This window comes from Carassius auratus, unplaced genomic scaffold (assembly GCF_003368295.1).
Source record: "Carassius auratus strain Wakin unplaced genomic scaffold, ASM336829v1 scaf_tig00215779, whole genome shotgun sequence".
NCBI classification, from domain to species: domain Eukaryota; kingdom Metazoa; phylum Chordata; class Actinopteri; order Cypriniformes; family Cyprinidae; genus Carassius; species Carassius auratus.
Window position 1 is genome coordinate 18,920 of NW_020528241.1, and position 24,522 is coordinate 43,441.

At 37.8% G+C, this 24,522-nt stretch overlaps 1 protein-coding gene across 7 annotated transcripts in view; it reads left to right on the forward strand.

The window, feature by feature from the left end:
* LOC113095727 (EH domain-binding protein 1-like) overlaps positions 1 to 24,522 on the forward strand; it is a 118,975-nt gene that overhangs the window by 11,396 nt on the left and 83,057 nt on the right. For 3 of the 7 annotated variants that reach the window (XM_026261070.1, XM_026261071.1, XM_026261074.1), the window contains exons 3-8: positions 4,877 to 4,934; positions 5,731 to 5,826; positions 7,186 to 7,239; positions 20,518 to 20,699; positions 22,351 to 22,490; positions 23,729 to 23,827. In XM_026261070.1, coding sequence (XP_026116855.1) covers positions 4,877 to 4,934; positions 5,731 to 5,826; positions 7,186 to 7,239; positions 20,518 to 20,699; positions 22,351 to 22,490; positions 23,729 to 23,827 — 629 coding nt within the window. Of the gene's footprint in view, positions 1 to 4,876; positions 4,935 to 5,730; positions 5,827 to 7,185; positions 7,240 to 20,517; positions 20,700 to 22,350; positions 22,491 to 23,728; positions 23,828 to 24,032; positions 24,367 to 24,522 lie in introns of those variants that run through there. The other 4 variants (XM_026261072.1, XM_026261077.1, XM_026261076.1 and 1 more) reach the window with 2 other exon arrangements.

Consider the following 24,522-nt stretch of genomic DNA (forward strand, 5'->3'; position numbering starts at 1 on the left):
CTGTAAATTCCCTCAGGTGCGTGATTTCACATCGAGCAGCTGTTACTACAAGGAGCCATAACTGAGAAGATGCGTTAATCCACTTTTTTCAGCATTTATTTGCGCATCTTCTCAGTTAACAAACGGCTCTGTGTAGTAACAGCTGCTCGATGTGAAATCACTCACCTGATGGAATTAACCGCTGATTAGAGAACCGGCTTTACTGACGAGATGCGCATTAACGATCATTAAAGATAAAATTTGCTTTAAGTTGTCTGCTGTTTGTACTTATTGCTTTCCTTAAGTAGGGGGGAAAATAGAAAAAAAATCGGAAATCGAATTAAAAAAAATTAATTTTATTTTTAGGCCATATCGCCCAGCCCTAATATAAACCTGCAATCGATTGTAAGAAAGGGGCGGAATTACGTTAAAAAAGTAAAAAAAAACCAAAAAACAATCTGAAAGGTACAGGTTGTAGGACCTGCCACTAGAGGGCGCACTACCTAAACAATAACAATCGCGAGGTTAGATGACGCTAAGAAGGAGCGTGGATTGATGGGATTTGTTGTCTTCTACCCAACCACTGACGGTTCATGGATTTTCATGGATTTCATGGATTTAACACGAGTTCAACGATTTGTGCAAGTAGATTACATACAAAGTAAATTCAAAGACGCGATCAGACTATGGATCAGATGCATCCTTGCGTGGGTCTTGAGACGCGATCCCCCACGTTTGCCGTGTATGCCCTATAATACAAATCTTGTTGATCGTTATAATAGCATACGTTTTCTTTAAAGATACGAATCAAAACAACTCACCGGTTGAGTAAAACACAAGCAAGATCAGCATCTCTTTCTAGTTGAAGTTTGTCGTGAAGCTACATCCGCATTTGTCCACGACACTGTTGTCATGTGGTTTCTACATCAGTAAAGGCGGTAACAAAGGGTAACTAACGCGACTGCACCGCCCCGTGTCACTGTTTAGAATGGGAATTTTCTCATGATTTACAAGTAGTTGAAAATATTAGAGATATTGTTAGTAATCAACTGGACAAAATATATAACACTGGCCTAGTGGTTTTTGGATATTTTACTGCAAATATCTTACAAATTGTACCTTTGAGTATAAAAATAAATCTGAAATGAAGAAATGAAGTTGACTTTGAAAATGCTTTGGCATCCTGCAATGAAGTCAATAAGCCATAGTTACAATTCTCTGTTTTGAAGGGCATTTCTTGGTTGAACTGTTTCTTATAGGAGTACAGTGAATTTCATGATAATCAGTCAGACATTGCAAAAGCTTTCAATTTAGTAATATATATTTTTACTTGTGTACTAAAGACAATTTAAGACAAGTTTACTCTCTCTTACTTGATTCTAAAAAATTATTTAACAAAGGGTCAATAACCTTCTCATCTGCCACCTCTCTCTCTTAGCCGTATTGTGTGTTCCTGATCTCCCGTTACAGGCTCTTTAGTGTGTTCATCTTAATATCACTCTGTGCCATTAGCTGCACTCTCTTTGTCTTTCTCTTTTTGATTCAGATGTTAGAGATCAAATCAGAGGGGGATTTTGTGATTGACAGCATCACCGTGTGCATTCGTCACAAGTCTTCTTTCCTTTGCATTGATGGAGCGGTTCATAGCATTGAGTTGGTTGTGAAAATCTGAATTGTAATAATATTTTTGTCCATCCGTTCTGAGTCAGGATGTGGTTCAGTCTGTCCACTCCACTTCTCCTCTTGTGGCGAATCATCACTTCCTCTCCCTCCCTTTCCCTGTGGACAGAGGAACAGAGGCAGTAAGGTCGCAGACTGTAGGAGCATCCCTGCATAAATGACTTTTTATAGACCTGAATGATGCATAAATATTTTGAGAAAACACATTTCCCCAAATTCACTGTTGAATGTATCTTTACACCATCCCTTGTGGTTTACCTTAATTGTAGGGATGCACCGATCATGATTTTTCATGGCTGATTCTGATACCGATTTACGATTTGTTTTTTTGTTTTGTTTTTAAGCAAAGAACAAGAACGAAGGACAGTATGCATAAACAAGATGATAAATCAAATTAAGTCGATGTAAGGTAAAATAAAATATCCTATACAGAGCTGACGTTTACTTCTGACTTTTCAAACGTGTATGCAAGTTCTACTTTCAGTTTTGTCACAGTTTAGTCTGTTTTGTTTCTCATCCAACACGTGAGAAGTTGAACTGAACATCCCTTCACTGTATCCGCTTGTGCAGGGCGCGGACCGGTACAGTACGCTCGCGCAGCATCAGTCAGCGCAGGAAAGGGGCTCTTATCTGTGCCTCAGACGTGTAGCTCTGCACTTCCAGTGCTGATCGGCTGCCCGTGTCCTGCGCACAGATTTCGAAATGCGTCCACACAAATGACATGATAGTGAATGATTACAATGTAGTCTGTGCACATGGGCGCATTTCCGGGAAAATCAGCCGAAAAAGACCAAAAACCGGCCGATCGCGTATTTTAAGCAAAACCCGTCCGGTTCCGATTTATGGCCGGTCAACCGGTGCATCCCTACTTAATTTAGCCAGAAACACAAGGCCTTAGTAAAGATTTGATTTTTATTTGTTCATCGGGCCGCTTAAATTCACTCAATCATTATAAGTAATAAACATTCTTAGTCAAACATTTAGACATCTACAGTTGTGCAATCTGTAAATTAGGACTAACACTTGATACATTCTGTTCACTGTTGACTCATTTCTTTTAAGAGCATTGCATGCTATGTTTGGAAGTCTTATACCGTTCTTGTTGTAATAAAAGTTGTGAACAAATACAAAGACTTAAATTCTCAGAGTTGGGTTTGAGAGTCTTGGCTTCATTGCTCACACCTCAGATGTTAACAGGATTCTAAAATCAAACACCTGCCATCATGAAAAAATGTCATAGTAGGGTCTTTGTAGAGAACGGTAGTTAAGATGGAGTTTGAAAGTGCAGTCAAAAGACTCTCTGGCTTTAGCAAGCAAAGAAAATCTTAATGTATCTACAGCTGCATGACCTGTAGCCACAAATTCGAGCTAAAACAACTGACCGACTTTAAGGATCTGTGTGGTAATGGGTCTGAGAAATGAACTGTACCCTAGGGAGCACAGAGTGCACATATGAAATATAAGAAATGAACCACGAAATGAGTTCCAGGTGTTGTTCGTTCTGTTTCTGGCTCAGTGTTGGTGGGAGTGCAGCAGGAAACAGATTGAGACAATAACTATACTCTGATGTAGTTCTGTTGAACATGTACTGCTTGTGTTTAGGTGTTCAGATAGGAGATTCAGTGATTGTGTGTCTGCGCTGGCATTGGCTTCGAGACAGAACAAGTCTCTGGTTCTCTGACATATGCTGACTACCTGCATATTTTAGATATTGTTTTGTTCAATAAGTTAAGAGTGTGTATATCTAGGGAGCTCTGTGCTTACAGTTGTTTTCTCTCTCTATTTTTTTTTGTCAAGTCAAAATAGTAGTAGCGCCTTATTCATTTTCTCATTACAAGAATTTATTTCCTATTTCTTTTTAAAACTATTTATACCTTATTAGTGTCATGTTTTATGTCAAATTATGTTTTACATTTTTTACTTGAATTAAAACTAATTTATTAGAATAATACACATTAATATATAATGATACATTGATACATATTATGTGACCGTACATGTTTTTCATGACTCTTTGATGAATAGGAAGTATTCAAAAGAACAGCAATTATTTGAAATGAAAAATATTTTATTTATGTGTCCTTGCCGAATAAGTTCTTTCAAAAAACACTGTGACCCATCCATGAGGAAACACAAAGCCATTTTGTAAAACTTCGATAAGATCATGTGAAAAGAGATTGCAGCAGTGCATATCAACTAGCCTTGAGGAAACACACACGTCCAAGTAGGAATGGAAATAGAGAGGATAAAGAGAAAGAGTTTTGCTATTTCAGAGCGAGAGATGACTGAAAACAGATTGTTTTCAATGCTCCATGTCAAACACAGCTTGATGCTGTAGGGCAGGAGAGAATGTGTTCTACAAATATAGAGACACAATGGAGCATCTGTGCATGGTTTCTGTGATGCTCACTTTTTAAGTCTAGACATTGTTTTAAATGCTCTATCATTGATGATTCCCCGCAGAAAATCCTTTTGGGGGAGCGCTGACGTTTCACTGTTCCTGGGAAACTGATCCGTAGAGTTATCTTTAATCCAGACACTCGGCAGGAGATGCCTTAGATGGCCATAGGTCAGCCTTTTGTCTGCTCTATCAAGTTTGGAATGGTTTAGATGAGGACTGTAATGTTTTTGAAAATGAGAGACAGACAGCACACATGCATAAACGCACACCTGTCAGACTGCGGTCAAGCCTCTTACTGCTGGTAATCCAATTCAAGATTGTGAGTCCTGGTTCCTGTGTGTGTGTTCTCTCTCTCAGCCATGCTCCGATGTGCTGAAACCTTTTTCTTTTTCTATTCTAACAGTTTGTTTATCTTTAAACCTGTTGATCGTCCGTGAGTGTGTATTGTGAGTGTTGAACTGTGGTGTATTTGTGCTTTAGTGTGAGGGATGGATTGAACTCTGTTAACACATTCATCTAAGTGCACACCTCTGAAAAGCAGTGAGTTAGTTTGCTGTAGGGTTAGGCTGTGATATGGGTATGAATTGATTGATTTTGAGCTCTTTCTTGAAGGCTTGTCAGCATCTTTCTCTCGCCTTTCTCATCTGATCTTGTTCTCTGTTGGGCCACAAGTGATTTAGACTCAAATTTACTGTAGCTTGTTCACAGCAGAACTGAAATCTGAAGGTCTTGTAGTGTTTCTTTAAGATTATGTGCTTGTTAAATACTTCATTAACGCTGTTTGTTGAATTTTTTTCTCTTGTGTTCTTTTTTTAGGCAACCGGACAAGCTAGTTGTTGTCTGGACACGCAGGAGCAGAAGGAAATCTTCCAAGGTGGGTAATATTCCTTTTTTTAATGCAGTTTCAAACAATGCCTTAAGTATGTTTACATGTTCTACTAGTGGGTTTTTGCATAGTTGAGCTACAGTCTTAATATAAAATTTGATGGATTAAATACAGATCACAGATCAGCTTTGGGAGCAGACACACAAAGCTGAAGACAATTGTAGCCCAGTTAGCTTTTATACATGTTGGACAATGTTAAACTACAATTATATTGTCTAGCTCTGTAAGTCTGACTTAACAAAACCAGACTAGTACGTTAAAAATAGTCTGACTGAACTGTTTATATGACATTTTAGTTTTAGTTCAATTGAAATCAAACTTTTAATGTGCATATAAATGCACTTAACCATTGAGCTAATGATGTTAGCTGAGTTTGGGATGGCACAGTTTCTTCTTGTGCTGGTATTGGCTTAAAAATGATACACATCAACTTAAATGAATCATTAAAGCTTTATGTAACAACGCATCACTCCAAATTCATGCAAAAAAAAAAAAAAGAAAAAGTTTTTGTCATTTTGCAGTTAACATGTCTAATTTAATTGTAGCAAAATGACTTACTGATAAGTCTTGAAAAATTCTTCTAGTGGGGTAAGAAAAATATATTTAATTCCTACTGGACAACAAGACCAGTTCTAATATATATATATATATATATATATATATATATATATATATATATATATATATATATATATATATATATATATATATATATAGCTGTTTGTTTTTATGCATCTATTATAATGATTTTATGTATCATCTAATGTATTTTTTTTGTTTACAGTGTCACAGCTGGCAGCCTGGCATCAAGAACCCCTATAGAGGAGTGGTGGTGTGGCCTGTTCCAGAGAACATCGAGATCACTGTCACACTATTTAAGGTAAGCACATGGACTTTTACACACACACACACACACACACACACACACACAAATTAAAAACACTGTTTCAGCTGGGGCCAAGTAGGCCTAGACGTTATTTGGGCCGGTTGTAGCAGTTGGCTTTTTCCCAGAAGCAGATTGGTCGGGATCTGCAGGTCTGCTGGTGTCTAGACGTTCTGATTCCACTCTAATTTAACTGCCACAGTTCCAAATTTTAACCCCTTCTCAAGTGTGCGGACAGCAGAAACTGACACGGCAGCAGGAAGTCTGTGCCCGGTGTTTTAGTCTTTTTGAGATGCCAGTCAGCAGATTTTACAACAAGCACGAGAGAAGTGAGACCTTACATCCTCAATTGTCAGACCCAGGTGCAGCCATAGAGGAAGTACATCTATTAGACACAAAGAGAGAGAGAAGTTTGTAGATCCCAGGCCCCACGTTGAGTTCGGAATTTTAAATATATTATTATATAACTTATATTAAGCATACATATGTATGGTGGTATGTACAGTTTATTAATATACTTAAGTATGCATAAACAAATGTATGTGTACACACACACACACACACACACACACCACTTTATATAAATATTTTCATATACACACACATCACATTATGCAAGTTATGAGCAAGCGCTGACAGGCTGACCTGGTGTTGAATATCCGCTAACAGTCTCCACATTGTGTTTACATAGGTCACACACACAAAGTGCTTGTCCAAGCTTTTTCCTTATCAGCCCTGTCCTCCCAAACCACACTAACACACACTGATCAGTGTGATGTACAACTACATCTCCCAGAGTTCATTGCAGTAGGTCAATTTGGCATTCAGGAGTTCATGATTCATGAATGTTTTATTTGTGCACCGCCAACCTTGCGGTCATCTTACCGTGATAGATCCAGAACAGCACGTCAGCTGAACTGTATGTATTTGCATCCTCATATACATAATTAACTGACTAATAAACCTGATTCAACTTTAAAATAGGCTCACAACATAGATCAGTATTACAAGAATGTATGACTTGTATGAGACAGATGGATCGCTTTCTCTGTGACCTATTGCACTGCAGTTGGTCATTATATTACTGATGTATCCAGATGAAGCTTTGGGAAAGTCATTTATGGAAATATCTCTACATCCTTTGTATGTTTTGCATTTTATTTCCCTCAAGAAATGCAGATCTTGATTTGATCTCAATTTTTGATCAGTAAATGGAGATTGATTTGATCTATTGAGTGCTTTCTCCCAGTATCTCTGCTACAAAAGACACTAAAAAAAGGCTTCATTCTGAGACTTCTTTAATGAGCCTCATCTCAGGTCAAATGCCATCTAATTCATTTACACATTGTTTTTCAGGATCCCCACGCAGAGGAGTTTGAAGACAAAGAGTGGACCTTTGTCATTGAAAATGTGAGTGCTTTTCTTACTCTCTTGTGTAGTTTTGCTATGTACTGTACTGTATGTGCAGCCTGACACCTAGTGCTCAAATAGAGAAATCACACTAATGTATAGATTCAGAGAGCCAGGATGAAGAATAACTGTGTGGCACTTCATGCATGTTGTTCACTCATAGTTGTTGTCGTGTCTTAGATTAAAAGCAGGTTTTTTTTCAGAGCCAGAACTAGCCTATTCTGAGCAAAACAGAATTTTAATACAAATACGAATGCTTCAACGTGCCAACTGGCTTTTGGCTTCTAGAAAATTGCCAGCTGTTTTGCTCTCGTAATGCATTGATTTTTGGAAATGTTTTTCATGATGCTGATTTGTGTCTTGGATGCTTTTAGATTTCCCTCTGATGTTTCACAGGATAGCTGTTGTAGATCTTTGCAGTGCGATTGGCAGTTCAGTAGACTTGTCTGAGCTGTGTTTTGGGGTTTCCTTTGCTGTAGAAGAATGTTGTAATCTAAAAAATATACTGGTGACTGTTTTTGTTTTTATGGTAATCCATTGTCAATCCCCTCCAGTTTCAATATAGCTTTGTTTAAATCACCCACTGTTACATGTTCAGAAATGGCATAATAATTAGTTACACCACCCCTCAAAATTTTGGGATCAGTGACTGTTTTCTTTAATAATTCTTTAATACTAGAATGATTTCTTAAGTATCATGTGACATTGAAGCCTGGAGTAATGATCATCACAGCAATACATTTAATTTTAAAATATTTTAATATAGTATTGCTATCTCAAAATGTTACTGTTTTGCGGTATCTTTGAGACTTTGAAAAACATTTTTACTTATTGCAGACTGATCATTTTATTATCATTTGTTTTTTTAAAAATAGTTATTCAGTATATACTTTGCACTACACTAGTTTTGGATCCTGAACATGATATCTTTCTGTGTCTCTGGAGAGAGGCTGTTTGGATCCACAAACATGAGCATCAGCTAAGACAAGGCTGTCCTATCCATCTGTCTGCTCAGCACACATGCACAAAAACATCAACGGACAATAATATACTCCCATCACATGACCATTGTCAATGTCTCTGCTGGCAAGCACTAATACTTGTCTTAATGAGAGAATGATCAACTTTTATAATCATTCAAGATGTCTTAATCAGCATAAACACAGATCTAGTTCTGTGTGTGTGATGACTATATTTGTTGTGTGAGATTAATAGATGAATGGTATTCCTTTGTGTTTGGGTTCCATGTATGCAGATTGAGAGTGGTTGAGGGAAGAAAGAGAACACGAAGCATAAGATCTGAATTCCTCTTGTCCATACACACCTCACTAATAACAGACTGATCAAAGACACGCCTGTCATCTGACACCAGCAATGAGATGAGAAGAGATCCACACACACCAGGTTCCCACAAACTTACAAACACTCCCACAGACACACTAACTTGCGTAGTTTTTTTCCCAGTTAATACATTTTCAGCATATTCATTCATTTTAGTTAGGGGTGTAACGGTACGCAAACATGATGCTTCTGTACATACCTCGGTTTTGATGACACTGTTCAGTATGCTTTTGGTACAGCGAGGTGGGGGGTGGGGGGGACTTTTATTTTTACTTAAACAGTAGTTTACTAAACAAACTTGCTCTTTCTTTAAATAAATTCAATTATAATTCAAATGAACCTCAGCTTATGCTCTTAACTAAAGTACTTTTACGTTAGTATAAGGTTAACTAGAGAGGCCAAACTTAAATTTAATTGCTATTAAGGGTGTAATGGTACGTGTATTCGTACCGGACCGTTTCGGTACAGGGCTTTCGGTACGGTGCACGTGTGTGCCGAATGACCGGATGCAGTATTTTGTGTGCGGAACATAGGTACATTTTCGTGTTTCCAAACGAACATATTAAGTGGCGGAAGTCTCCGCGTTCAGCGCAAATCCCGCCCTGCAATTGATTCTAAGGCCGATGACACACTGGCTGCGTGGCGTGAGCGTGGGGTTTCTGCTGAGTGTAAGTTGCGTGACGGCGGCTTCACGTTTTCTGTGTCTTTACACACCAGAATCGTGACTGATGCGGCGCTGGTGCGCTGCTTTTACTGTAGGTGACATAGAGGGAGGCCGCAGAGGCACCGACAGACCAGGATCTTGTCTTAATGACAACAATATCTATACTTCATGTTAAGCATAAATATAAAGCCTACTGATAAAGGACACCGTCAACAGTATTGACGGCAAAATAGACTATGTTTGACAGGTGCAATATGCCAGTGTGTTTACCGGCCTAAGGTTTTCAAATGGCATCACGCGAGTGTAAACATCACTACAACTAGGAAAAAACTATTGTAATTCAAACGCAGCTCCCGTCGGTATTTAAACAGACCTTTGCTCTTAATTCCGATCGGTCCAATGCAATAACGAAATCTGAGCAGGTCTAAAAACTGAAACTGTTGATGCTGCACTTTACACTTTGGAAAAGTCATATATATATTTTAAATATGAGCAGGCCTACAAGCTGGGATTGGTAATGCTGCACTGTTATCATAGTTATTAATTTATATTTTTTATTATATTTTATCATATGATATTGGTTTGAGACTGAGAGTATTTTATTTAGTGGAGAACTTTGCAGCAGTATTTTATTTCTTATTTTTTTTAAATTTGTTAAAATGTAAAAATTAACCGAACCGTGACTTTAAAACCGAGGTACGTACCGAACCGTGGTTTTTGCATACCGTTACACCCCTAATTGCTATTTATTTTTAAATATAATAATCAACACTCAACTTAAAAAAACTGTAGTGTCGTTTGAACTGAGGGTTTTATACAGCCACGATCTGTTGTGCCAAAACTACAGTTATTGTGTGAATTTTCCTCCTGGACATTATTTGAAAGATGAGACTTTGTTTTGTATCAAAAGTAAAACTATATTAAAGTTCTACTCATGTGTACCGTCCCGAACCGAAACACCTGTAGGCTGCCAAAACATTTTGAGCATTGACAATCAGAATATATATATATATATATATATATATATATATATATATATATATATATATATATATATATATATATATTCTCTACACACTGGATGATTCTGCCCCTGTGCTCCTGTCTGCTGGGAGAAACTGTGAGGAAAACAGAAGAAAGAATGAGAGAGGGATAGAAAGAGGAGTATAAAGGCAGGAGAGGAGAATATAGCATTCCAAGAGAGATCGACATCAAAGCTCCTTGAGCTGCCCTATTTGGCACCACAATTCTCTGTGTGTATTTGTGTGTGTCTAAGAGAGAAGAGGGGCAGTCTTTCCAGCCATTTTTTTAGGCTTTATTCCTCATATCAGAGTTTTGTGTTCTGTTTCACTCTGGGTTTAAACCTGCAGAGTTGTGTCTGTAGTTTGTTTCTGTCGTTCTGCATTTGTTGAAATTGTTGTTTTCCATTTGTTTTCATGTTACTTATCAAAACTTCAGAGTAGCGAAGAATGTAGTCTTATCCTGATTCCTGGACTAATTTGTGATGTTTCCTTTAAGGTGCACAAGCTGAAAAATGTCTAATGGAAAAGCAGAGTTGTACAAGGAATGTTCCAAAATTCCGTAATAATTTACTGTGAACTGTTGCTGTATGGAAAAGTATCGAAGATTCCTCTAATTTTCATTTTGGAATAGAACAAAATTTAATAATTTCGGAACCATACATTTTGGATGAACAATTTTTTTGCTCATTTCCTCTTCCAGCCACTAGAGAGCAGCATGTGACTGACCACAAATAGATTATGTTCACAGGTCCTGGATTAGATACAAGTAAAGGAATAAAAGGAAAAATTTAACAAAATGAAGAAAACATACATTCTAAGATAAAAGAGGAAAACATGTTTGTTGAAGCAGAATGATTCACTTCCTGTTGATCTAACAGTGATAAGCTTCTTTTACCCTTGTCTGCAGTTTCCTTTTAACCTTCAAGTCAGATCCTTCAGGGTTGTGCCACTACTAAACAAGGACACAATTTTGCATGTTTTGTGTTAAGAGTAAGAGAAATTAGCCAAATTCCAGACCAATTTTTGCTTCTGCTCTCATTCCATCATTATTGGTTTATTCTTTTCTGTCTCTCTCACTCCTTCTATGTTGAACTGCTGCCTTTTGTGGACTTCGTCCAAAACATTTAAAGTCATTTCCACCTCAGTTCTCCACTGCCCAGGGGTCCTGCGTCAGGAGCACATTACGTGGGCTACTGGTCCACAAGCTGCCCCCTGGTCCCGCACTTCTCTGGAGACCACACAGAATAATTCAGCCACCCAGCCAGGCATGCTGAGCAAAGCTGGTGTGGAGAATGAAATGGAAAAGTTTATGTGTCTCTCTCTCGGGATTAATCTGAACTGAATATAACTGGCTCTCAACTTTTATTGCTATGTGTAATTTTGTCAGATCAGAGCCTCAGACACACATGGATTTCACTTTAAATGGGATATTAACCTGTGCGCTCTTACAGAGGATTTCAGTGATTATTCTTTTATTTTAAGTGAATGTGTGTCCTTTTAGTGTGTTCAGGAAGGTCTGTAGTTTAAGTTTGAGTTGGATTTTTATTTTGGTCAAATCCAGGATTGCATCGACATTTGTTTTCATGTTCTCTTAATTTTTTCTATTTTCTATTTTAATCATTTATGATGGTTTTTGGAAATGTTTTCAGTGTATCCAAGTAAAAACTATTTTAGGTTACTGTGTCTTCAGCTAACAAGTTTGCTAATCAACTTCACATCTTGAACAGAAAAGTATGATTTTGACAGTTTTCCAGGATTAAGTGGCCGTTACTCAATACCAACGTTCTTCTGGACCTTTAAAGAAAGTCTGCTGGTTTCTTGTTGATGCTGAGTAAAACAAAATTTGTTTATGCAACATGAACAACCTACAGTGACACTGAGAGAGCATTAGGTACAGATATTGATCTACCATTTCATGGTATGTGTGTATACAGAAAACTGTGTGTGTGTATGCTCAGAGAGCTCTAAAAGTTTAAGAGGAGATAAGCAAGTCGTATTTTCAGTGTTTTATATTTTATACTCTTCAAAAGTGGGGTGGTTAGTAAGGTTTCATGTTTTTGAAAGGAGTCTCACGAAGATGGCATTTATTTGATCAAAAGTACAGTAAAAGTAATGTTGTTAACTATTATTACAATTCTAATATTAGTTTTCTATTTTAAAATGTCTTCAGTGTCACATGATCCTTCAGAAATTGTTCAGCTGATTTGGTGCTTAATAATTTTTTTTTATATTAAATAAAATCATACTGCCCTCAAACTGAACGATAGTGGTATATAATAATGCAAGTGACGTGAATGCTATAATTTTTTAAAATAATTATTTCATTAATTTTTAAATGTTTATGGCTGGTAAATGTTTTCAGTTCACTGGGCATCGGCAGTTGTGGGAGTTCATTTTGGAGTCTGTGTGTGTGTGTTTGACAGCCAGATTAACAGGATTCCTAACAGGGTTGGAGATCAGATGTAAGGCAAGGTCACAGTCGACTCTTAAGCCCACCTCACTCATATACACAAGCAAAGATATTCAAAACAGAAACACTCTTTGTTTTCCCCTCTACTGTGAGATGGAAGCAGGAATAAACTTGCACATGTGTTAATCTGTTTCTCAATTCTGAGGTCACACGGCTGCACACAGATTCTCTCAGGACACTGTGTGTGTTTGTGTGTGTGTGGCATTGTAGCATCAGATCAGCACACACACACACACACACACTTCTCCTCAGCGTTCATGTTATATCACACGTTCGTGTTCTTTGTCCATTTTTCCTTTAATTTTTTAAAGATTGTTGTCCATCCTTCCTCACTTGCCGGCCTTCACATTTATTTATTTGATCTCCCTCCATTCTGCGTCTGTCCTTCCCTCTCTATCTCTCTCACCGCATCATGGCCATATTTCTTTTTCTTTTTCTTCTTAAGATGGTGCCTGCTGATGGAGACAGATCTTTGTGGCTCTGAAAAATATTCCGCAAAGCCAAATATTTATCCACAAGCTTGACCCAGGTGTTATTAGATTTAATGATCTGGACACTGTAAACTCGATCTCCCTATCTCTCTTTGCATACTTTCAAAATGTAATCTGCTGTTTTAGGGCTAAAGCACTGGAGTGTTTCCAAAATCTGCAACTCCTGGCCGTTGAATGTTTCCGTTGATGCAGTTTGAAAAAAAGTGTGATTTTTAAAGCTTTTGCTGTTAACGGGACTCATGCACCCACACAGTTCTGACCCCTCTGTTTTTATTAGTTTTTTTAGCAATACTTCATCTGTCTGTTTTTGTTGTGTTTTGCTTTGATGGTTTTGGTTTTGGTTTATGGAAAACGAACGACAAGCATGATAGAGCGAATTAGAGATGTGGAACAATCGCACTGTTGTTCACTTTCAGAAATACCTACCTGAAACACAAACATACAGCGCTCATTCAGAATCTTGTTTGGACATCTGAAAATGGAAAAATAGGATTAGTGAAAGGAAAAAAACAGAAGAAGAGAAAACCTGTAATCATTCACGTATTCTGAAATGGCGTAAAATGAAAATATGCATGTCACATTAATAGCTTTTTTTTTGTATTTGTTGAATACACACCATTTAAAAGTTTTGGAATCTCTAAGATTTTTTTTTTTAAAAAATTAATGCTTTTATTCAGCAAAGATGAATTAAATTCATCAAAATGGCCAGTAAAGACTTGCATTGTTACAAAAATTATTTCTGTTTCAAAAAATGCTATTATGTTGTTCAAGGAATCCTGAAAAAGAAGCATCCCAGTTTCTAATTTTTTTTTTTTTTAAGTTTACAGTAATTAATAAAAATAAATGTTTCTGGCACCAAAGCATCAGAATGATTTCTGAAGAATCATGTTACACTGAAGACTGGAGCAATGACTGCTGAAAATTCAGCTTTGCTACCAAATGAATAAATTCAAATATAGAACACTTATTTAAAATCCTAATAATATTTTGCGATATTATTGTTTTTAGATACTTCGATAAAAGTACTTGGATAAAAAACTTTGAGAAAATCTTACTGAACTCAGTTTTGAACAGTAGTGTATATGTAAGGAAGGAAAGGAGGGATGACGTCTGTTTAATTAACTGTCTGTTTGAGCATAATTTGATTCAGGCAGGTACTCCATAAAGTGTCTTCTGTTACTTAAACTCTTTTTAAAACCATAGACTCTGCGTGATGGATTAAACCTATTATGTCAGTCTTAAACGGCTTAAACCCCGAGCCAACACACATGCATCCCTCAAAGCCTGTGAGACGACACTGTCATAGAACCTGCTTTACGACAGCATTATTAAAGAGCCTGAATGTTGTGTGATGAACAAAACCAAAGGCCCTTTATGTCAATTCACTCAGCAGTCCATATTGTGATTTTCTCCCATCCATTTTTCATCTCCTAAATTGTCAGTGAGTTATGCAATAAGAACTTAGCTGGTCATGATGAAGCAGTAAGAGTCACTGGCTTTAGTGTTGTGGCAGTTGGCTCTCTGGCATTTGCACACATCTCTATAATTCCCCTTATCGTCTCTAAAATAGTGTTATCCAGTGGCTAGTTCATGGACTAAAGTCTGCAAGTGCTGCACCTAAAATAACCGATTATGATGGATTTCTTCTGTCAAACAGGGTTACTGTCCGCTGTCTCAGAAGACACACTCACACACACTCAGCGTTTTTCCACCCAGCACTGATAACTGTCTCCTTTATACCAGTGATGGACTCACTGAGCATTCATTTAGGTTAGTGCTGTCGATATAATTACAGCTGTGTGTGTGTGTGTGTGTGTGGTCATGTGCGGTGGAAACTGATGAGCTGGCACGTTTTTGGAATAAGCTGTGAGACTTTATAATGTGGCCCTTTAAAAAAAAATGTGTTGCGTGTGAGCACAGTAGGCTTTAATGAGTATACATTTATTGTGATATTACTGCATTTCCGTGTCAATCCATGTTCATTTTTACCCTTAACTTTAATTCAGTGCGTGCAGCACAGCAAAAATAGACTCAGTACGTCAGTTAGCTATATGTTAAGCTATCACATTTAACAGTTAATGCATTTGCAGGTCAAGACAAACATCCGTAATAGGCTGCAAGAAGACAATCTTGCAGCATGCATGTGGATCTCAATAAATGGGCCAGAAGTTTCTGACTTTCCATATCAAGAGGCTCTGGAAATGTTCTTCCAGAAGCCCAGAAAGATACACTGCAGTGACAAAAGTGGCACACTTTGTGGATAAATTACATGTTTAGTTTAATGTACAGTTCAAATAATTGTTCAGTTAATATATTCAATGCTGCCATTAGAAGAAACAAATGAACACCATGACTCCTTCAAGTGTTTGTGTATGTGTAAATTATTTCCCCAACCAACCAACCCCACCCCCCCATACTACATAAGACAATTTATAACTCACTTTAAGCCACCGTCGAGTGTTTGTATTAACTTCCTATTGCGATCTATTGTGTGTTTTGGCCATAGAATGTTGCTGAAATGTGCTATTTGTAGAATTTTATATCAAGCTAATAGTTACACCTGCTTAGGATTTCTCATGTCAACACCCTGTAATCTCATGAAAACCACATACAAATCATATACTGTCATGTTTGTATGTTTATTAGCTCAATGTATCATCCGTAGCAATGTTTTCCTGGGATTCTTCTGTACAGAACAAAACACGAAAGTATAATAGACGTTTGTCATTGGAGACAGGGCCCGTTCTGAACACATAATTGACATGAGAAGTGAATGAGTCCGAGTCTGAACAGTGATCGCGGAAGAGAAAACAGGCAATCAATAAAGTGGAAATTGAATAGAAATATTGATTCTGTCTAAGCTTTGCATTTTAAGATGAAACCACACTCTATGTAGCCTAAAAGATGTGGAAACCGAAAACAATTTGAGTTTGATGAAAACTGTTTGCACCGATTTATTGTGTTTTTATTATATTTTGTTCCTTTTTGTAGTGACTCAGGAGATGGGTTTTTGAGTCTGTAAAAACCTCAAGTTTTTTTAGGTGATGTGTAATGTAATCTTGTTAAAATGTATTTAAAAAAAATTTTATTGAACAAAAGTGTAATTCAGGAACCAGCATCAAAACATTGATTCGGTATTGATGTTGAACTTTTTTGAATGATACCCAGCCATAATCATGAGAGAGATAAAGAAATAGGCAGGCAGGTCAAGTCTTTTTTTTTTATATATGAAAACTTCACACAATCTTTTTGAACCTCTTCAGATGAATTTACCGATCTTTCACAGGCCTGATGTCTGTGTGATGTCTGTGTTTAAGAGTCATTTTGGTAGCAGATGCTTGTCCTTCATCGGAGAGCCTGAAAGAGACTGTAGGTCACAGGGTTTGGTGGGTTGAAGAGGGAGATTTATTTTCTGTTGTCTAGTGTTATTGTTTTGTGTGTTCATATCCACCAGGCGGTGTCCCAGTGTGGGTATGCTGCGGAAACAACATCTCCAGTATTTGAGCACAGCTTTTTGTGATTTCTCTCTCTCTCTGTCTCTCTCTGAAGGTATTAAGCTGGCATCTTCTCTTCCTCTCTTTTATAATAGGCTGGTATTGTTTTGGGCTCTTTTATTATTTTGGAGGCTGGTATTATTTTTGATTTCCATAAGTCTTGGTCTGTTGGCTTTGCTCGCCTTTTATGTTCAGCTGGAACAATGGCAATCCCCCAGTCACCGGCCCTACCCTCAATAACAATTCCCACAAATAATGACACTACCCCTAATCTGTGTGTGTGTGAGCGCCACTCAATGACAGTTTGGGGAAATCACATTTGAATCACAACAGATGAGTGATGACAGACAGAAATAGGCCCTGGGTGATGCCAACTGAAAATGTGTCATCCGTCCTCTCCCTGTTTTTCTCTCTTTGTCTCTTCCTTTATATATTTATATTCGGCTCCGCGGTTATGCAGAAACTCGCAACTGGCATTTATTGATGGAAAAGCCTATTGTGGCCCATTTCTTTGACAAACACTACATTTCTGATCCCCTCAGGGATCATCTCGGGCTGGGAACCGAGAACCGGTTTTGTGAGCCAGTATTTAGGGATGAAACAGTCAAAAGTTATAATACAAAAAAAAAATGGAGTTGGAATAAGAAGTCGTCCTTTTGTTTTTTTAACCTTTCATAACTCTTTCTGTTTGTCTTGTTCTTCTGCGCTGTGTGTGTGTGGGTTTGGGAAGGAAGCCCCACAGCCCTGACCTGCACCCCCCATACTGGCACCAGCTGTGGATCAATACTGGGACAGCTGGGGCTGCCACCCGCCTAAACACTACACACATACACACCCTAAAGTGGATGAAGCTCCCGGTCGCACCCCTTTCTTCCTCACGCTTCCTGGAAATGTCAGTCAAAGGAAGTTTGAGGTTCATTTTAGGTGTGAGAGCCTGCAGGGGTTTTGTGGTGTTCTCCTCTATCTGGGACACACAAATACACTACACATACTCATACACGCAGAAGGGAAATATTGAATTGAAAATTGTAGACAACCCAAAATGGCATGACATCATGGATGTCATCCAGAGCAATGTTTCTAATCACTTATTTACTGCAGAATATCTTGTTTTACAGTTAATGGGGTCTCAGAAAATGGCAAAATAATCAACTGGAGTTGGGCAAAAACATTTTCATTGTAAACAGTTGCATTCTATAGCCTTGCCATTTTTAATTTGTATGAATTTATTAATATTTTGAAAATGCTTTTTTATTTTTATTTTAATGTTTCAATTTTAATAATATCATACGATTTGTCAATTTCATTAATTAAAAAAAAATCTGTTTAACTTTATTTAAAAAAAGTTTGTTTATTGTAGTACTTTTTAATTTTACTTATTTATTTTAGTTACTGCCAAGACAAATTTCTTATTTTTTAACTTCTTAAATTTAAATGTTGTCTAAACTAGTGTTGAATCTTATTTAGGTTTCATTTAAATTGCCGAGACTGATTAATACTAGTTTAATTTAAGCTTAACAGTAACTAATACAGTGTCTTTTCTTTAACTTAATATAATCGCACAATGCTATTTAATCAGCGAAATGCTTTCTGACACTTTGCTTTGATTGTCTCTGCTTTGGGATTACATTTTGCAGGATATACACAATAGTTTAAAACGTATACAAAATAAACATCTTCCACAAATATGTAGTCAAAATCTGCGTGCTGATATGTAATGGAATATATATTTTATTTTTTGGTAAACGCTACAGTTTGACATTCTTCTCTCAGTAGAAGTGTCTATGGTGGTGTGTGTGTGTGTGTGTGTGTGTGTGTGTGTGTGTGTTTAGGATGATATGCTCAGCAGGGGGCAGCAGTCAGCCACCCTGGCATCTTCATCTCCCCTCTCCGCCAGGTATTTAGCAAATTTGTGGGTACAAAAGCTGCGTATTGATAGTCATATCCCTGTGATAAATTAAAAGTGTCTTATTGTCTCTCTTCATTTTACACATTGTCATAACCCCGGACGGTAATCTGGGTTCTGATTGACACCAGCAGCCAGGGAAAAGAACACCCTCATTGTTTGTGCTCGTCAAATCTGTTAAACCTAATTCTTCCCCGCATATTTGCATATTCTTAAGTATTTTTTGGGGGAGAAGGACTAAATCCGTCTTAAGTGTTTGATGCATTTTGAAATTCATTCATAAAGGACCTACATGCACTATTAGCTCGGTATAATGCCAGTGCATAATCTCAGTGATAAGACACGCTTTGGAGCGCTGGATTCTTCAGGGATGACATGCTGTATTTCCAACCGATTCAACAGGGGCTCAAATGTCAACACAAATGTCAAGTGGCTTCGTCGGCGAGCGGTTTTGAATCTTAGACGCAGGTTTTTTTTCCTCCCTTTTATCGTTTTCATTTACTGAAGGAGTCGCAGAGGACCCTCTCCCGTCCCAGCTGGAGTGGGGGATTGTGGGTAATTTGTCTGGGTTTGAGATTTGCAAGCGGCACTGTTGTTTTGATCGGGTCGGCGCTCCATCGCTTTACTTCTCTGTCTGTGTTTCAGCCGCCGGCAGGTGGTGTGTTCTTGGTTCAGTCAGATTAATCACCTTGAGGAGAAGGAAGAAGGAAGATGGGTTAGTGTGTACTGCCCTTGTGAGTCGGCAGGTTTTTATGTGTGTGTATGGAACTGTATCGAGGCATTTCTGAGATGAAAACAGTCACTCTTCAGCTCTCTGCATCTCAATCTTCCTGAGACTGCTCTGATAAGGGCTCGTGTTTACCTGCAGGACCATTGGTACATGCAAACACACACTCATGTGCATGGGAGTGAGATTTCTATCTGGAGATCTATAGGTAGTTGCTCCATATATGCATACAGGCAGGTGTATGAATGCAGGCTCTTTGACAGGTTATACACAAGGCCTTTATTTCTCTCTCTTCTCATTTTGTTTTGGATTGCTCTGCACAACATGCCTGATGAGATAAAAGTGACGAGAGCATAAAAGACAGAAAAACAGGCCTGTCTGGCCTATATCTCGCTCAAAGAGAAAACATGAATGGAAGTGTTCGTTGAAAAGGCGGCCAGATATTCTCTGCAGTTTTCTCTCTCTAATTTATATATGTAATAGATGTTAACTTACAGTAAATGTATTAGTATAAAATTCCATTCCTTTTACCTACAGGGGGCGCCATTGACCATTATGAGCGGGCATGTTTGCTCTGCTGGTGGTAGAGGTGATGAACTAATGCTTAGTTTGGTTATTTAAATTGTTTAGGAAAATGAATACCTTTTAGTTCCAACATGAGCTTTTCTTTGTCTGAAAAGTCGTTTGAAGTTTGATATGATTTATGCCTGTAAATGGCTTCAATATGAAGCTTCATCTCACCATAGAAAGTTCGGATTCATTTTGTTTGCTAGAATTTTTAACATTCTGTTTTGAGTCCATACTACAAAAAGACGGTCTATGTAAACTTGTATGCACGTGTTCCAGGAGTGCTGGTTTCCCCAGGACTGTGTGTGTGGGCTTTGTACATGTTAAAACAGGTGATGATTTTACCCGTAAGTGTGAGGATTAGCGACTTTCATTCATTCTTTTTTATTCCTTCTTTCTTAGTAAAGCACCACGGGGTTTAGTTTTTGTCATATGTATTGTTTTAGGATATGAAACTTTTAAAAACATATCTAATATGTCAGTTTATTAGATTTTTATTTTTTTGGTTGTGTTGGTAGCAAGTGTAATCAATGAGTTTTTTTCAGCATAAGAAGGGTTTTAACTATCTCTCTTTTTTTGTGTGTGTGTTTTTTTAGGAATCTCCGTCTGGTCGTCGGAAAGCGCTGGCCACCAGCTGCATTAACATGAAGCAGTACGCCAGTGCCATGCCCACACAGACAGACGTCAAGCTCAAGTTCAAGCCCCTGTCCAAGAAAGTTGTTTCCGCAACACTGCAGTTCTCCTTGTCCTGCATCTTTCTTCGAGAGGGCAAAGCCACGTAAGAGCAGCCCACTATACCACACACACCTCCAAAACCAGCTGACTGCACCCACCCTGAAGGAATGCTGCCACTTCAAATTACACTCTTATTCCTTTTCTCTCTGTGCATTTCTTTCTTTTTTTGCCTCAGTGATAGGGAGTGACGATGCCCAACATTCCCAACATTCCTTTCCCTGGATCTCTCCCCTCTCATCCCTCTCTCCAGCCCTTCCTCTTTGAAAGTGACTGTGTGAGCATACATCGCTACACTATTGACAACAGACAGTGGACCTTTTTGACCAGTGACATTTTGGTGAAATTAGCTAAACTTTACTTTAATTCTTCACACAGTAGTTTTTTTTGATGTGGCCCAAGATATAATATGATTCTGCGATTTAACACAAATGATGCATGATCTTCTATTAGTTTGTCATTAAAATATAGTTAATCGGTCAGAAGTAATTGGGGCAATCAAATTTCTGTTATTATTAATTAATGTTTATTTGTATTATTATAGAAAAATAGAATATATATCAACAGAATTATTTCTATTTGAATGTTATTCTATTATTTTTATGCTACCTGCATGCCAAAATGCAAATTTTGTTCCCTTGTTGCCGTTGTTCAGAAAATATCAGGAAAAACAGATTTAAGACTCTACCTCACGTTCCCCTGGCATGCAATAAAAGAAATCAAATCCCGTTGGAGAACTTCGCCACATACAACTTAAGCTGTTGCTTTTTCACATGCGCGTCACAACAAACAGAAGTCAGATGGAATGTTTCCAGCCACTGGCCTTGAGAGTTGAAATATCTTTTCTTTACTCGTCTCGCAATATCCACGTTTTTCTCTTTTTTCCATTCTGATATCTGCCTTCTTCTAAATAAAGGAAGCAAGAAGTGTGCGTGAGTGTATGTGATTTAACCCTTATGCTATATGAGATACGTGTATGTTTGTGTGGCTTTTGTGGCGTGTGTGTGACAGAGGTTATGTGACGGAAGTGTAACCACTCTTAACCTATGGAAATGATGTCAACAGCACACAAAAATAAACCCTATTACGTAAGTTCAAATAAGCTCCATGCCTGCCAAAGAAAGACTGGACCACATTCAGAAGAGTGAGATAGACGGAGAACATGAGACAGGGACATTGGGAGGAGAGAGGGAGTTAATCCTGGAGCGTTATCTTGCCGTGCTTGTGAATGCCCTGGCTGGAATGCATGTCCATGTTGCACTGCCTCTTATGAGCAAGACCATGAAGGGCATTCCGTTTACACATTCATCCATCGCTCACTCTCTCTGTCAACCTGGCTTTCTTCTCTTCTTCTGTCCATCTCCTTCTTTTTACACAAAAGCACAGTGAATCGAAGGCCGAATTCACTCTTTACCAACAGTTATCAGTGATGTATTCAAGTCCTAGGGAAGGTGTTATAAAAAATAAAAAAAACTTTTATTTCTGTATGCATTTACATCCATTTCAAATCCTGTTCGCTTCAAAATAAGTGCAGAAAAATTTAACAAATAAAACAAATAAATAATTAATAAAATCCTAAAATTCTGTCTGGGACTGCTGAGTACTGTGTATCTCATCTGTGGTAAATTAATCTCATATATGAATTGATTTCATCAGATTTATATTGTGCTTTTGTCTCTGTCACCTTTTGTGTGTAGTGATGAAGATATGCAGAGTCTGGCCAGTCTGATGAGCATGAAGCAGGCTGATATTGGTAATCTGGATGATTTTGAGGAAGAGAATGAGGAAGATGAGGAGAACAGAGTGAACCAAGAGGAAAAGGCTGCCAAGATCACAGGTGAGATCTGCTGAATTTCCTCTGAAGACTCTTTGAAGGTGAATCTGACCATTCTTTCTGTTCAAAGGCAGTGATATTTTGTTTCTCGATCTGTTTTTTTTATTATTCTATTCTATTCTTTTCTTTTGTATGCAGTATTCTATTTCTTGATTGGTTCTATTTTATTACATTTTTACATTATTCATTTGTTTCATTATTTTTAGTAATGTTTCTTATTTTTCAATTGTATTCATTACTTATATTTGTTTTGTTTCTTATTTTATTGTTTTTGTACTGTTTCATAATCTATTCTTTTTTTGTTTCTTTCATTTCTATTTTCTTCAGTTTTTTTCTTATTCTGTTCTTTTTGTAGTTTTTTTTTACAGTTCTGGTCTATTTTATTATTTTTTTTCTAGAATTTACTTTCTGATGACTGAATGGTGCATTTGTATGTGGTGTATAAGCTAAATATTTTTGTCTAGATTTGTTGTAAAAGAATAATAATAAATATGTGCAGATTTTTGGTCCCTTACAAATTTCAGCATGTCATTGTTTGGTGTTCTCTTCAGGATTTCTGTCCAGTGTCACTTCAGTTTCATTTAAGTGACACTTATTTTTTATTTTTTTTCTAGTAGTTTAATTTCTGTGTTTTTGTGCACATGTGTGCATTTACTTATTCCAATTGAGGCTCATGGCTGTGCTTGTTTACGTTTGTTATGTTTTTGGTCATAGTTTATTAGCTGCTTTTTTAGGCTTTCTCCATCTCCCAATGGACGGTCCACCAAATACATGTCCTGCATGTCCATACATGTTTGCATGTGCATATGTCTATGTATGCGTGATTGTGTGCGTGCGTGCCTGTGGGACTCCGTGATATAATCCAGCCTCCCTTCACCCCCCAGAAGCTGGAGTCTTAACATTAAGCCCATGTGCTTTTATCCCTTTATACGTGTATGTATGGAGCTCCTATGGAAATGCTTGAGTTGTTTATTCATCGTATGGATTAGGAATCTCTTTGTTACCATAGAGATGACGTCCGATATATTTTTCACAGTTTGTTAGAGCTAAGACGCAGTTCAGTCTCTTTTCATACATACCTCAACACACACACACACACACACACACACACACAGATATTTTATGAATGTATTACATGCCTCTCTTTGCATCATACAGGTTAGTGTGTGTGTGAGTGTGTGTGTGTGTGTGTGTGTGTGTGTGTGTGTGTGTGTATTGATTGTATGTTGTGCTGTTTGCAGAGATTGTGAGGCAGCTGAAAGCTCTCAGCTCCATAGATGGAGATCCAGATGACTGCCTAAAGCAACCAAATAAACCTCCTCCTGCCTCCTCTTCTGAAGGTCTTTCCACTTTCACCTTCTTTCATTCTTTTATTCACACTCTCTCACTGTTCTCACTCTCACTTTTATTCACTATCTCTGTCTTTTTCCTTCTCTCCTCTTTTTTTCCCATCCCTGTGGTTGTGCGTTGTTATAAAGCATCCATTTATCAAAAAAAATTATTTTCACATGTTATATTTTTTTTTATTAAGCATTCTTCATTTGTGATCTTGTACCCTCGTTCCACCTTCTGCAGTTTGTAGTGAACCCAACTCCCCTCTGAAAAGCTTTGTTTCCATATCCATGGAGTTGATGATCCTGAAACGCATGTCCTTAAAAACACAGCTGGTCATGTGATAGAGTGCTCTGAAGGCCTAATATGGGTGGAGTGAACAGAGACGACACATCTTTATCACCTCAGAGAGCACTTCACTCTGTCACCCTACACACACACTTTTATTTTTTTCTGCCCACTGGCTCATGATGTGAGTAAAAGTTCAGAATGAAACCCTGCATCAGCTCTTCTGGAACATGCGCCTCTTTGGACCTGAAGGATCTTGGTGTGGTTCACTTCAAAATGCAGATGTCAACAATTTATTTATTTTCACCTGATAATTCAGCAGTTGTCCTCGCAGATTGATTTGGACTAATGAGTGATGTTCTCTTTTTTTCTTCCTCCCTCTTCTGTCATCATATTGGATGGATGTTGGTGGTTT